This window comes from Leiobunum rupestre, chromosome 6 (genome assembly GCF_980474605.1).
Source record: "Leiobunum rupestre chromosome 6, qqLeiRupe1.1.hap1, whole genome shotgun sequence".
Lineage (NCBI taxonomy): Eukaryota > Metazoa > Arthropoda > Arachnida > Opiliones > Sclerosomatidae > Leiobunum > Leiobunum rupestre.
Genome location: NC_143389.1, coordinates 7,259,700 through 7,275,467, shown reverse-complemented (window position 1 = coordinate 7,275,467; position 15,768 = coordinate 7,259,700). Strand labels below are relative to the sequence as shown.

The 15,768-nt window shown below is 33.0% G+C and overlaps 1 protein-coding gene across 1 annotated transcript; it reads right to left on the bottom strand.

The window, feature by feature from the left end:
- Nucleotides 1–482: 482 nt before the first annotated feature.
- On the bottom strand, nt 483–7,918 carry LOC149939205 (uncharacterized). Its single transcript, XM_090179045.1, has 6 exons — nt 7,852–7,918; nt 3,652–3,727; nt 1,039–1,186; nt 745–965; nt 537–640; nt 483–495 (listed from the first exon to the last, which is right to left on the bottom strand). The coding sequence occupies exons 2-6, from the start codon at nt 3,694–3,696 to the stop codon at nt 483–485; spliced, it is 531 nt and encodes a 176-aa protein (XP_090035171.1). The 5' UTR covers nt 3,697–3,727; nt 7,852–7,918.
- Between the last annotated feature and the right edge of the window lie 7,850 nt (nt 7,919–15,768).

The window sequence follows — 15,768 nt, the reverse complement described above, 5'->3', positions numbered from 1 at the left end:
TCCACGAAAAATAAAACATTAAGACACACTTATCTCTAAATATTTTTTTATTAACCTGAAATACATACTGCCTTAAGAAGGCTTTGTTAGGTGAATTATTAATTCCAAAAAAATAACTAATGCTGAGAGTAAAAGGCCAAAGAAATAAATTTTAAAAGCTTTAAGAGTGTCTTTCATCGTAACGTTGGACAACATTTTAAGTGGGCGTTTCCAGAATAGAGAATCCACAACGCGGTTTTCTTTGTAGAAGGCATTTTCCCAAATCTTGGTTTCAAATCCGATGCACATTCTGTGGAATATAATTAGAATTATTAAAACAGAGCCCTTTTTTTCTAGGTTGAAAACATACGTACATTAAGTTGAACATTTCATTTAACTGTTTGTTATAATAAACTCGTTTATTTATCCGAAATACGTATGTTACTGTTTCCATGCTCGTTTTACTTAAATACAGTTTATTCCTCAAATAAAGTCGGTCTTGTTCATCTAAGAAACCTAGTAATGGAGCGATATAGAAATCGTGGAGTAAGAATGACATTTTCCCGTCAGCTATTGCTTCGTAAAGATCGAATTCCAATGCATCGTATGCTGTTCCGATGACCAGACGTTCCAAAAATCTTTCATCTGTGTGCTTTTCTAACTAAAATTAATTAAAATAAAGCAAATAAATATCTATTTAATAAGCATCTCAAGTTCCGTTTAAATTAAAATCCTTATTCAAGATAATATAAAAAATAGACTCACCCAAATTTGGAAACGCTTTAGTGCGATTGAATTTTCAACAGTAAACATTTTAGACATAAGAATTTTTTTCCAATCCTCTATCGAATCAATTATTAGAAAATCTTGAGCGTAAGAATTGGCCTGAAAGAAGCTTCCCACGAAAACAAGCAGAACAACAATGCCCAACAGCCAAAGTCCCACTAGAATTCTCCACGAAGACATAATTGGGATATTTCTTATCGCTTAATTACAGAATTGTATATTGCGTAAAATTTTCAATAACAAAGAATAAAAATAAGATAATATAAATCTTACGTTCGAAAAATATATTTCCAATTAAGGAAAATGCATTATTAAATAATTTTAATTTAATGTTTGTGCTATATCCAGCATGTTGAATTTTAAATGATATAATCATCAATGTGGACAAGATCAATATGAACATAATCAACATGAGGTATATCTAAAAAATAAAGATTCAGATTATTTCTACAGAACAATTAAATTTACAAAAGAAAATAATTCCAGTTCTGAGGCTCAAAAGTCATACTATAGCCCAAAGTGTGTTTGTTACTACCCTTTTCAATGATTGTACCATAATAATTTTTCCTATGTACTTAACAATTGTAAGATGGCCGTATACCAATTTTCTGGCCTTTCAGCTGCCAAAAGAGTTCGGGCCGTCGCTCCCGCCACAGTGCCGTCAACGATATATTGAAACGGGCACTCGCGTCCGCGGGTGTTCCATCTATTTTGGAGTAGTCTGGCCTGTCTCGGGACAACGGAAAACGGCCAGATGGTTTGTCTTTAATCCCGTGGACCGGAGGGAAATCCGTGGTATGGGATTTCACGCGTACCGATCCTCTCGCTCCTTCGTATTTGAGTTCTTCTTCAACAGCCCCTCTCTGGGCCGCTACCCAGGCTGAAACGAAGAAGAACTGCAAATACTCGGCGCTTGCGCACCGCTATATGTTTAAAACGGTGGCCATTGAAACCCTTGGCTCCTTCGGCCGCGAGGGTTTGGCGCTGATCCACGCCATAGGCCGTAGGATTCGTTCCGTCACTGGTGAACCGCGCTCCGTTTTATACTTGATCCAGCACATCGCGGTCGCCGTTCAACGCGGTAATGCCGCTTCGGTGTTGCACACCTTCCCGCCGGGTGCTTCCCTGTAAGACTATTTGGTCCACCTTTAGTTTTCTTTTTGTGTTGTTTTTTTTTTCTTTCCTTTTTTTGTAATTTTCACATAAAAAATTTATTCTTTCAAAAAAAAAACTGTACACTTTATTACTTAATAAAAAAACTGATAGGGTTTCCTCGGATTGATTCAAATAAATATTTTTGTAATTATCGATTGTAGTCTCCTGAGTTCTCAGCTCAAAGCAAGTTGTATTTTAATGTCATTCCCTTATCAAAATATTAATTATCCATTCCTGCCTTATAAAATTTCCGTTATTAGTTTGGTGGCATACATTAGATATTATGAGTTATCCATAAAAAATAATCAGTTAAGCTAATGTATGAATATTTACTTCGTGATAATAACACATTATTTTCACAGTACTATAAAGGCGGGCCTATTTTATAAGACATTTTTATCGTATTGGTTATTTCTTAAAGTTAAGTCTTTTTCACTATCTTATTCTTCAATTCTTTCAAAAACCCTAGGAATAAAAAATTAAGGTAAACATAACCTACACTAGTATCCATTTCTAAAAATGAAGACGACCACTTTTCACTTAGATTTGGTGGGCCAGAAAGTATTCGAGTTTCTGTTAACATAAAGGTGGACGTGAAATGCCAATACTCGCTGAAAGCGGATTCTTGCAGCCCAAAAGGAAACATAAACAAATCTACGTTCTAAGTGAAATGAAAAGAGATAAAACATAATTACATTAGAAAGTTAAAACAAGTAACTTATTTCGTCCTCCCTTTCAATCAAATGAAAAACTGCAATTTGATTTGATAAGTTTGGATGCAGTGGCGTAGCCACAAATTCGCCAAGAGGGGGTCGAGGTATGTGAATGTTAAGAGGGGGTTGAGAAAAGGTGGAAATTTAGTAATACAGTCAAAGGTAAGCACCAAGGGGATTCTGGACCGGGAAAGCCCCCTTTTTGGATACTTTGCCCAAAGTGTAGGACTATAGGTGTACTACAGGAAGTTGGAACTTATTTCAATTATAATTTTTACTAAATGTTTTTGACCGACTTGAAGAAGCGTTGCTGGGTGTTTCCTTAAAAATATTTAAATTAATATAAAAATAAGAGAGCTTGTTGAGGAGATTTTACATTTACTATAAAGAATACTTTATTAAGGGTTATATTTAAAAATAATGACTAACAACGCACCACTTTAGGCTGGGTCATCTAGTGATATTTAATGTGCTTAAGTCAGGTGGCTGGGATACAATCCTAAAGAGCGTGCTGGTAATCCCTTCATGGCACGCTACTTAACAGCTCCCTACACTTACTATTACCTTCGTTAACCTCATCAATTTATATGGTAAAGATAAACCGATGATAATATTCGGAGGGTCTTATACGAGTAAATGTTTTTTTTTAAATTTGTAAAAATAATTTCAAGGTATTGTACGGAAATTGGTAGTCTATAAGATTGCAGGTTTCGATATGACATATAAGGCCAATATAATAAAATCGTCTCGATTAAGAAAATTATATTTTTAAATGTTAAAAAGGAGAGATATGTCGGATTAAATATGTAAAATGCAGAAAACGGGGGATCAACAATAGCCTTAAAATAATTCAATGGAAATGAAGATAACTTAGTAAGAGTGATGTGATTTATTCAAATAGTGAAACCCAATTATTTATTCAAATGAGTTTGACTATCAAAATAATTTAACATTTATTGATCTGTCACTAAGCATTCTTTCCAAACGGTAAAAGAGTGACTAACTGTGCAAAACTTACCTTTATATATTTCATTGCAGTTTCTTTTTTATTAAGAGATCGCATATCACCAAAACTAACTTCTTGGAAAACCACACTATAGAATCGAAAAAATTCTAATTTTGTATCAAGATTTAGTGAAATATGGATCAAATTCGTAAAAAGGATGAAGTTTGACTTTGTTAATAAATTGTGTCAAACTTTTTTGTGCCTACTTAACCTCAAGACTTAAAATATTAAGGGGCAGACCCTATCTCCATAAATGTACATCCCTGTGAAACAATTATGCCAGCAATTGTTCCAAAACACATTAAATAACGAAAGTGCACCAATTGATTCAAAATTCCAAGAGTTACTTTCAATAATTATAAAAGATATCGTTTCAATAACCGATTTGAAGTATATCTAAAGAGTTTCGTCAACGTATTGTTAAGAAATGATGTTGAAAATTTTGAAGCTTTCTGTACGAAACTACAATAGCTATTGTTTAAGTTACCAACATTTTGCGTTTATTTTTAAAATTTGACTAACACGTCAAAGTAAATGCCGTGGTTGAAAACAAGTTTGAAGCAAGCCTTTCGTAAAATTTAAGTTAGAACATAAAACCGTTTGATTCAACACTTCCGGCTACAGTTTATTTAACAACTGGAGTTCTAACGTTTAAATTATAATATCTTCAAATTAGGAAAAAAACAATGTTTGCGAGTCTTAAAGACAAACAACATTCTTGACTGGAGGGCGGGCAACCGTTTGAATAACCACACATATACTTTAAAGCTTTCCTACCGTAGAGCGAAGGTAGCTCTCGCTGATTTGGCTTTTGCGACTCAACTATTTATGCAAATAAGTAAATAGAATTACGTGTCTTTACACGTGGGTTTGAAGCGATTCTTTGAACACAAAACTGACAAAAGTACTAATTTTTTTAACCCCAATGACCCTAAAATGAAATCAATCTGATATCAAGCAATGTTACTTAGCTGTTTTCTTTAAAATATTTTTTGCCTTTTAGTATACAGGGTGCTCGTAAAGGTTCATCCTCCCTCTATATTTTTCGAAAGCTATTTTCTTATTGAGATGGGTTAGGTGACGTAAGCTATGAGTTTCGATTCACTTATTCTTTCACTTGATTAACACAAATTTCTAAATATTCGACACGGTCCAGTCTATCCTAAGGGATATTCTCGATTAAGATAATTTCTTGCATCTCTTCATTATGCGGTTGTGCCCGGGCCAGGGTTGGCAAAATCCTTGTTTTTTTCAAAAAGAACAAAAACAATGTTTTTTATTGTTTTAAAAAAGATTAATTGTTTTTAACTGTTTTTAAATCAAACAATAAAAAACACATTATGAACAATAAAAAACTATGTTTAAAACACGTTTTAAACTATTCATTATACTTATGAATCAAGACTCACGAGTAAACTCATTTAAAGAAATATTACGTATCATTAAACGTATTATAATAAGTGGCATAATTAACCTAAGTGTGTCAATAAGATGAATTTTTCAATGATACCTTGTTTAACGAAAGTGACGTAAATGACGTCATTTTTTCCAGTGACGAAATTTACGTAATGTGTTTGCGAAGCGGCGTCTGCGGCGCAAGCATTAAAAATACCATATAGGGTATTGAACGGAATTCGCGAGTCCTACGTTTCTTTGGTCTGTTTAGAACAAGCTGTAATTGAAGATTTTCTGTGGGAAAGGCTCATATTGGCACACTTAGGGTAATTATGCCACTTATGGTATTATAAATAAACTCACAGGGAGAAGAACCAAAGAGTACACGCTTATTTAAACGAGCCACGAATTTCGCTAAGCGTTGTTGACCAACCATTGACGGCCTTAGGGTTTTTGGTGCCCCATGCAAATACTACCTAACCTGTAGTAGGGTTTTTAATAGCTATCATCCTGGAATTTTCGGTCGCATAGTACTAAGAAAAGGGAAAATAGCTCGTTATCCACACTTTGTTTTTAGTTTTGGTTTATTGATATGTGCACGTCTGCAGTCATAAATCATTACAAATAAACAATGTTATAAAAAATAAGAACTTAGATACCTCAAAAATCTTAAAACTTCCATCACATAATAAAATTTCAAAAAAATCGACCGAAATCCCTTAATTATTATCTAGGAGTGCCGCCTAGTCGGTTTTAACCCGATCTGTCTAGACCGGCCGTGTTTCTTGTACCGGCACAGCCCGACTAAACAGCAACCCTACTTTTAGGAAGGGTCCCAAATAAATGTATATTGGCAGCTATATACATTCTATTGAAACAAAAAGACAAAATTCAATGTGTTCGTAGGATTTTTGCACTGGTAGGAAATTTATGAAATCATATCGAGCCCTTTCAGTCGCTCTTTTCAGAGAATCTTAAAATCAAACTACCCGTTATCAATACAATTTACCTTTCTTAGAGCCTTGGAATGGTTTTTTCTATTGAATAACCAAAATCTTACAAAAGAACAATGAAAATTTACCTTATAAAAACATGTTTAAAATAGATAGTTTAAAACGTTTAAAACAAATTGGTGTTTGTTTAAAATATTTGTTTTAAACGGGTTTTAAACACTTGTTTTAAACATTTTGTTTAAAACTTGCCAACCCTGGGTGCTCCATCTTGTAGGACAATAACATCATCGTATGATTCTTCTTGGTTATTTTCAAACATTTCGATTTATTCCCATAGAGCACTGCTCTCTCAATTAGTAGTCGGAAAACAGTCAGGTCAATTTCCCTTAAGGTAACTGTCTCAAGTACAATGTGTAAAATAAGTGAAAACGTTGGTCCAATATTTGGTTAATTAAAAGGGTTATTTGAGAGTCGGGATATACATTATTTATAAATCTACAGTTTTCCAGCGCGGGTTGCGTTATTCTTTTAAAATCAACTGAATCACGTCCAAGTAAACTGCATCATTGAAGTAAGTAGGAATATAAACTATTTCAACGAAGAGGTTTTCTGAATATCAGCCCTTTAAGTTTTGGTGGCTGTTGTGTATTTAGGAAATGCGTGGATTTTCATCATCAATTACATTTATTTTTGATCGGATGGAATTTAATTGATTTGAGTGTTCTTGGACCAGACAATTTTAGAATATTGCACATTAGTGGAGTTTCTAAAACTGTGACTAAAACATGGAGCTCACTCTTCCCTAAAATGTTTGCATCCTAATTTGGTAGACCATTCCTTAAAGTACTTCCCACAAAAGGCTGTTCTAGATGCAGGCCCTTATATCGCTTCATTGCTTTAAAAAAACTTTAGGAAACTTCAACTATTAGCAAGAGAGCCTCATTTTATCTTGTAAAACAAGTGTTAATTTAAAATGCATTAAATGGTTGCCTTTACGAATTGATTGTTAAACGGTAAGCTCCAAATTATTTAAATTACTTTTTAAATCAATTAACCCCGAAATTTAATTAAAAACCTAGGATTCATTATGAAATTTATCTAAACCAATGTATATATCAAAATTAGTTTTGATAGGACTTGATTAAAATAAAAGGAAATTAATCTAATTGAACGTAATTCACTTTTCTTTAAGAAAAGGAGATATAGTTAAAATTATAGAAATTACTGATTTCATAGATTATAAATACGGAAATGTGATTAACAATTAAATCAATTTAACGATTTAGATCTTTTAACCCGCTTTTGAAATTAATCTTGTGTCGTTATTACCAAAATGCGACGGTTCCTCACTCGGAAAACATGATTATTTAAAATGTTTAAGAAAGGGGTTCTAGAGTATATCTGTTAAATAAATTCATGATTGACGTATTTTGATCCATCTCAATCACAAAAATAGTTCCGAAAAAATAGGATGAAGAGACTTTTGGGACACCTTGTGTACATTGACAGTGGGGTACTATTCAAGGTCTATGTAGCTGCTTGACGTGGACATTACAAAGGAATTTGTTGCTGCTCAGATAACAAACTTTAGAACGGAGAGAATTCAAACTGCAAATCAGACAAAGGCCATAATATGATGGTTTACCAATTCATTCACGGAGAAGATTTTAGCACGGTGAACAAATCTCTTTCGTTTCAAATCTCTAGGCAACAATCTCTTTTAAGAACTAGATTATCAACCATTTAAAAGGTTCTTTTCTCCTGTTACCAAACATATCATACAATTTTAATTTATTTTTACAGCCATTTAAATTGTGCTTGCGCCTTGCAAATGGATATTTGAACATTTACTTTAAATACAAACTTTAAATTAATGGCCTTCGAAATGAGACTTGAAAAGAAATTCTTCAGAAATATTTGACCATTGTGACTTTGTCCTTGCTGTTAGTAAGAATAAAAATTTTGCTCTGGTTTAATTTACAATGTTAACTGTCTATATTTGGTTTATAAATAAAATACTTACCACTGTGACAGCTATAGTAAATTCAGTTGTATTAGGGAACCTTAAACACGTCAGGAATAAAACATTATCGTTAGAATTATAGTAAATACTGCTAAAATAGTTTTAAGATATAATTAATGTAAAAATTAGATACCGCTGGTTGCAAATTCGCATTAACTAGTCACGTCCCTTTAATTTAATATTTTATTTTGCTAAAAGCATTGAACGAACTTTGAATAACATAGTTTCTTAATTTTTTTAGAAGATTCAAATATATCACCGATTTTGACTCACCAAAACTTTAAAATTCCACTTTGATTTTTTTCTTCGAGTTCCATTTTTCGTCCATTCATATTATTTTTCCAATAAAAGTATGGTTCCTGTATAATTGTTCACACTTCATTGTAATTGACTGAGCAGAAAGACTTTGTCATATTCACTATTTAAATACGATTTTTGGAAACATTGCCAATTTTATACATCCAAAACTAGGCAAATGCTGTTTTTAAAAATGAATGTTTTGCAATGTGGATTTTTTTTTAATTTTTCGGTCTCCTTATAATAGGATAAATTCAGTAATGCTCATCGATGGCGAAAATTGTCGATACTTAAAAAAATTTAAATGAACGCTTTTATTGTTTTTCGTTGGATGTAACTTTTAAGTCCCCCGCTGAAGACGTTGGTTTTTCAAAGAATAAATTTCGATTAAATTACCACAGCGGAAAATAAAAGTATTTTCGGATACATTTTTTTTCTTTTAAATTTTCAGAAATTTCGTTTTTAATTTGACTTATACAACTGAGTTTTTATTTCCTTAAATACCTGTGCAAAAAAGCATCTATGAAAATTTTCTTGGTACGTAATTCCATGAAGAAAATTTAATAATAAAAGCTTACCAAAACGTTACGGTAGTAAAACATTTGACTGATCGATTGTAAATAGACTTGTTGAAAAAACTCAATAAATTAAAATGAATGTTTTTTACAGATAATATTGTAAATTTTTCTCACCGGAATTTCGATCCTCCACCGTCACTTTTCTCTCAAGTCCAATAACAATTACTCGAACGAATGGAACAGTACATTTACATTTGATTTGTTTTGCGAAGTGCAGTTTCTTATCTATTACCCTACGTTTCTCATTACATTTTATACTTTTAATGAGAAAGCTAAAATGAGCACAAAAGTCGATAAAGTGTATGGGAAATGCGGTGTCACTATTTTGATTAAAATATAAACTCTACCTTCAGGTGGAATTACTTTGTGTATTTAGATACACGCAAAACCTTTGCCATTCCAGCAGCGTTCTCTATCGAAAATAATTATTTCATTAATATTCATACAAAGTCCTATTATTGAAGCTTTTAAATAATAATGTTCTAAATAAGTATCAAGTAACCTTGGTATATTTAGCACGTTCGATTGATCGAATTGTGAAACACTTATTACCTCAACGTGGTATCAGACAAAGTAACCGCTATTGTGTACATATTCTTAATTTGTTTTCCAGCAGACTTAAATTATCTATTATCATTACGCACTAAATTGAGTTTTATTCAAATCGATATCTATTATCTTAAGATATTTAAGAGCTAATCTTAAGGTCACATTGGAAATATTACTTTTTATCAATCAATAATTTATAAGAATCCATTTTTTAGAGATATTTTATGGAAAGTAGGGACTCACAGAAAAAAGCATTTAAGACAATGAGGTATTAATCAAGATAATGCGATAAATTATTAACAAGTGTAGAGGTAAATTTAATGTAGTTAGTTTTTTGTTTTTTATTTTTTAGTGGTTAACAAATTTATAATTTTAATCAAAATCAGTGTAAAAACTCAAGGTAGAGTCATTACTCACAAATATATATTTTTTTATTCTATTCATAAAGGTATTAAGGTTTTTTTTTATTCTGGACACTATGATCAATAGAATTGTAGAGTTTAGCTCCGTAATAATTTTTTTTTTAAATATTTTCGACGTTTTACATAAGGGAATAACTAAACAGTGTTCTTATAAAAGTATACACCAGGACCTCTAGCGAAAACAAGTTCTTTGTAGATGAGAAGAATACAATTATAATAAAATAAATTAAAGTAGTCCTGGGTAGAAGCTCGAAAGGGCAAATGAAATATCGAGCGTAATGCTCGTTTTTGTAGTATTTGTATACGTTGTAGGTTTTGCTCAGAAGTGTTACCCCAGATATAAATGGCTTAGGTCAGAGATGAGTTGAACAGTGCGTAATATATTTCTAGTAAAATACGTCTAGGGATAGACGTTTTGTTGTCATAAAGAGAGCCGCAGACTCTCGCCAAGGTTTTACAAATACTATCAGCCTGTTTGGAAAGGGATAAGTGACTGTCAAGCCAGACACCAAGATACTTATATTCATTTACCTACTTCAGAATTCTATCTCAATGGTAATTTTAATATTAGAATCGTCTAAAGGTTTTCTACGGTTAGTAAAGACGATGTACATTTTGTCTGAAAAGTTTGTTCGTCCTATAATTTAAAAATTTAAATGGGGATAATTTATTTTCTAGAAATGCTAGTAACAAAGTTCCTAGCTTGTTGAAAAGAACATAAAAAGCCCTACAAAACACATATTGTGACATAAGGAAACGTATAGGTGTTGACCTATTTTCGTCTAAACTTTCCAAAATGTGGAATAGTAACTTTTTTGCCGCTTAGAAATTTGATTTTTAATTGTGATTTGCATATTCCTCTGGGTCGATTTAAATAGGAAAAGTGTTTGAATTTTTAAATTTCAACCAATAGTTCGCGAGCTACGGCCTTTTAAATATTAGGATATAATACGCATTTAACTAATTGGCGCAGCACGCAATACTAACATATCAAGAAGGTTGTTTCGGCGTCGCACTTTTATTCATCGACTTCTAGATATGTTAGTATTGCGTGCTGATTCGAAATATCAGGTGAATACCACGAATAGCAGCTCCTAGAGTTGGCGTTATTGGTAATTACCAACTTAACCCCGATATAATACATTGAAAGTGGACGTTCTACCACAGAACTACAGATACATGATACGGTTTAATGAAAATTATAAGCTCAGCTTAAGCGGAAGAGTATATTAATAGTTTTTAAAGTCTAAATCTTTTACGTAGGAAAATTTAAAGGTCAGCAGTTAGTTTTTTGTAATTTATTTCGTTTTTTCAGTCGTATATTTTTAGGTATTGTGTGTTTACCGTATTTAGTTTTCAAGCGTTATGGTTCATATATGAAGAAAATTTCGAGTGGTATACATCGTGCTCTTATACATTTATATTGGTCTGGTTTTTAACTGGGTCGGCATTACTTCGTTATTTATTTTAAACGTTTTCTCGACAGATTAAGATGTTTAATGCAGTTCATCAATTGGGTTTGTTTGTTTTTATTTATAAAGAACCCTAACTATTCCGTAATGTAATAGTTGTAATCTATTTTTGTTTGAAATCCCATCCGAAAGAAAATTGAAAGTCGTCAATTTTGTTTGAACTATCTTCCGAATTTAAGTGGCAATTCGTACATTTTTGGTTGAAATGTCTTCCAAATTGAAATGGAAAGTCGTCCAATATTGGTTGAAATTTCTTCCAAATTTAAACGGACAGTTTAAAATACAATCGTAAAGAATATACTGTATCGCCAAGTATAATACGTTTCGTAAATAAATAAACAAAATTATGAAATGAAAACAATTTAATTGGTTTTATACTTTAAGACAATTGGTAGCAAAATTTACAATTGGTGAAGAAACTTTATCGACACCAATTGTATATACAATTTTTTGCAAAAATTCGTATGTCTTTTTGAGACCTTTGGGGTACTCCATTTGAAACACATGGAAGCTACTCCGTGCTCCACCGAAGAAACTTCAAATGTTTTATCCTCTATTTCAACATCGACTAATGAAGTGAATAGGTCGGTAGTGTTAAAACACAGTGTTGGTGTTGTGGTTTCTGGTTTCTAAAAAAGACAATTTATTCAAATTAATGTAGCTACTATACTTAAAAGCGTTTTAAACTAGGAATCTTATTCCTAGGGTCAACCCTCATTACTTCTCAACACAGATGCTCAGTGGTCACGGTAAATTCCCTAGTTACCTGCATAGATAAGTCCTGCCTGTGTTTGTGGGTTAGACAGCACTCTTTAGGTAATTTCCATTGACACTCCTTATGGTCCCTAGTAACAACCTTGGAGAAATAAATCTCTTTGAAAAGTTGATAGTATTCGAAAGAATCATGCATTTCTTGACCAGAAACGTCGGAGACATTTGTCTAGGCTGATTGCTGTTCTTTTATAGGTTTTTAATTATATTTTATCTTTTTGCCTTTTCTTAAATATGTTTTATTTGTGTTCCAGGCTTGCCCTACTTGTGGTTTGTCTCTTTTTAAATTAAAAAAAAGCGGGATGAGTGATAAATTTTTATGTTACAGTGAAATGTGTAGAACTTGTGGTACCCAGTAGTGCCTAGTGGAACTGGGGTAAAGAAATACAATAATCTGATGTCTCGCGGTAAGCGACGATCACTCCCTTTGCATTTGGGGCGGAGGGAGAAAGAGGGGTCAGCTAGTTTTCTTGCTTAGCGAGAGATGACAGTATTGTTTAAAATGAAAGTCAGTCTATAATTTCGAGTTAAGTTAGCGGTATTTAAATATAAAATCAAACCAAATTGTAAAAAAGCACATTCTAATCCATAATTTGCATTTATAAATAAGTGGTTCACTGTGTTTCGCTTCTGACTCGCTAGATGTCGCAATATACGAATCTTAAAATTGGCGCAGAATGTCAAACGCTGAGGATTGAAATATAACGAGGAATTCCAAATGATGTATGCATTAACAGTTTTCTTATTATCATTGGCAAAGACTTTCAAGCTCATCAAAATCAGAAAAAATAATGTCGACTTCTGACAATTAATATATTATTTCTACAATTAGAAAATTCTTTGAAAAAGATATCATTAACGGCCATTTACAAAATTTGTATTGGCGTTAAAACAAGTCGCCATGTTTTCTGGTTACTGAGCCTATTTTATTTATTTATAATTATATGACACGGATAAACGTTGGCGGAAGTTTTTTTGTATGATACTAACAGTGTGTCTGCAAGCTTTATATTAATCCTGAATAAAAATGTGACCAGAAATAAAATAATGCATATAAACATTTAAACACCGTAATCTGGCTTTTTAGTAGTTAGCTATTATATTAAATGCATTTTTATATAGAAACCCCCCATCCCACAATTAGTAGACCAAAACAAAATTAATATAATTTTAAATATATATGATGTTTGAGTTGCAGAGAGTAGGATTAACGTTCAGGGATTGAGATAATCGGTCTGATATCTTATCACAATCCCTGAGCGGTAATAGCAAGATTTTCTCTCTCTGCCTTTCCCCCTTTCTTCCCTCCCCAATCCCTGAACGGTAATCGCAAGATTTTCTCTCTCTGCTTTCCCCCAAACCCCACTGTATTAGGAAAATTTTCTCTCTCTGCTTTCCCCCCTTTCTTCCCTCCCCAATCCCCAGACTGTAATAGGAAGATTATCTCTTTTTCTGCTTTCCCCCTTTCTACCCTCCCCAATCCCCAGACTGTAATAGGAAGATTCTCTCTGCACGCCCCCCTCCCCACCCCATTAACCATAATTGTTATCTCTCAATCCTAAGTCCGTAATCAGTAGATTCTCTCTCTCAGCCCTCGTTACCCTGAATTTCTTTATCGCTTCCGAACCCCCTTAATTTCTAATATCTAGGTAATAAAAACCAGTTATTTAAATTTTATTATTTTATTTTAAAACTTTGCTTACATGTTAGTAGGTACTATCAGATATTCCATGAGATGGTTATCTTGTACATTACAAAACGAAAACAAATTGAAGTAACTAAGTTTACAGGTTAATTGATTATCTACGAGTAAATTGGTAAAATCTTGTAGTACTTCCGAGGGTGATTTAAAACAGCCAAATTAAGATTTTACTTTATGGTACGAATTAAATTGATCGGGGTACAAAATAAAATCTCGAAAGGTTGGTCATATAATAATTCGTGAATTTATTTAAGGCTTTTAACAATAGCTAAGTACATGCATTCGATAACATTTGTATGCTCATTTAAAAGATCTATTTGAAACCGAATAAAATCAATTTTTTTTGGAACTCACCGATTACACGAGCTCCCAGATCCAGAACATGGCCGTAGGCTGAGTTCAATTTGATGGTGTTCGATGTGGCGACGATGGAAACGTTGTTGCCGTGATAGTAGATGATGTTGTGGGTTAGCGACGATGCTCCGGTTTGCGTAGCTGCGAAAAGTTCTTTCCAAAGAGAGAGTAAATTTTTGAAAGCTTCGGAGGTCAGGAACAGAATATTTTCGTTAGATTTTTTTAAGAAAAGAACTTGTAATTTTGATCCGTCGAAACCAAAAGAAATGTAGACTGATCCTCCTAACGTGATTTTTATGTTGATACGTCTTTCTTGGGCCCGGCGTTTGGATACGGTATGCGTCTCGGCTATAGAAAATGAAAAAAAAGTTAAGCCTCGGTCTATTGAAATAGAGTTAATTTAGTGTTAAGAAAGAATGATCACCAATAGATCGTTTTTCCATGTTTACGGTAGACGAAAGGGAGCAAAGCGGATGCACTTCTTTTCAGTTCAGCGTCTCGGAGAGAAATGACGCGTGGGTTCCTATCTTGTTGAGATTAATTCATCACGTGATCTTAACTTCAAATAACCCTCAAATTCTATTGGCTGTCTCTCTCTCTGAAATAACAGTTCTAGACACTCGAAATTAAACAGTCTCGTGCTCGAAACTGTATCTAATGATTCCCATTGACGTCATATAATTTTACCCCCTTGAAAAAAAACCCATTGTTGACGTCACATAATTAACCCAGTTTAATATCTAAAGTGAAACCCATAGTTTGACGTCACATAATTAACACACTTGAAAAAAAAACCTATGTAGATTCCTCTCGAGAGCTTTTGATGCAATCATATCCTAGAAAACAATCTAATTAATAGAAATTTACATTAAATTAGTATACGATTAATACAATTTTGCGTTAGAAACGTTTTCAAAATACCACAAAATTAACTCAAATAAGAAAATTGTAATTAAAATAATCACTACGGCAATTATTTTAGATGGTTGTTGCAGGACGGCGATTATAGCCGATGTTTGTACTTCAGAGTCCATATCGGAAATGAAGTTAAATGGAATATTTTCGTAAAAAAATATACATTTTAGCCTTACCCTAATATATTCTCGATAACTGAACAAGTTCTTTGGGAATAAGAGATAAGCTTACTATCTTCCCCTCGGCCTTATATAAGGGGTCCTTCAACCGGGGGAACGTCACTCTATTGTTGTTCTTTGTGCGTCTAGTACCAGGGTTTTTGAAGCGCGCTCTCTCTCTCTCTCTACGTAAGTTTATTTTGATTATAAATTGACATTAAAATAAAAGGTTAACAGTACCCAGAAATTATTTTAGTTGACACTCCGGAAATTATTGATATAACTGATAACGAGACACCGGAAATACCCATAATTACTTTACCCGATTCTCCAGAAATGGAAATAATAGATTTAAAAGATAGCCTTGAGTCAGTACCCCCCTCACCAGAGTCTGTAGTAACAGATTCGCAATTGGAACGTTTAAGAGAAATGACAATGGTACGAGATTATCTTAGAGAATATCAACTAACCCGTCAAATGAGCACGCCCCCTATCGTTAATTTTCATTCACCCCTTTTAAAACCTAGTTCTATCACACCC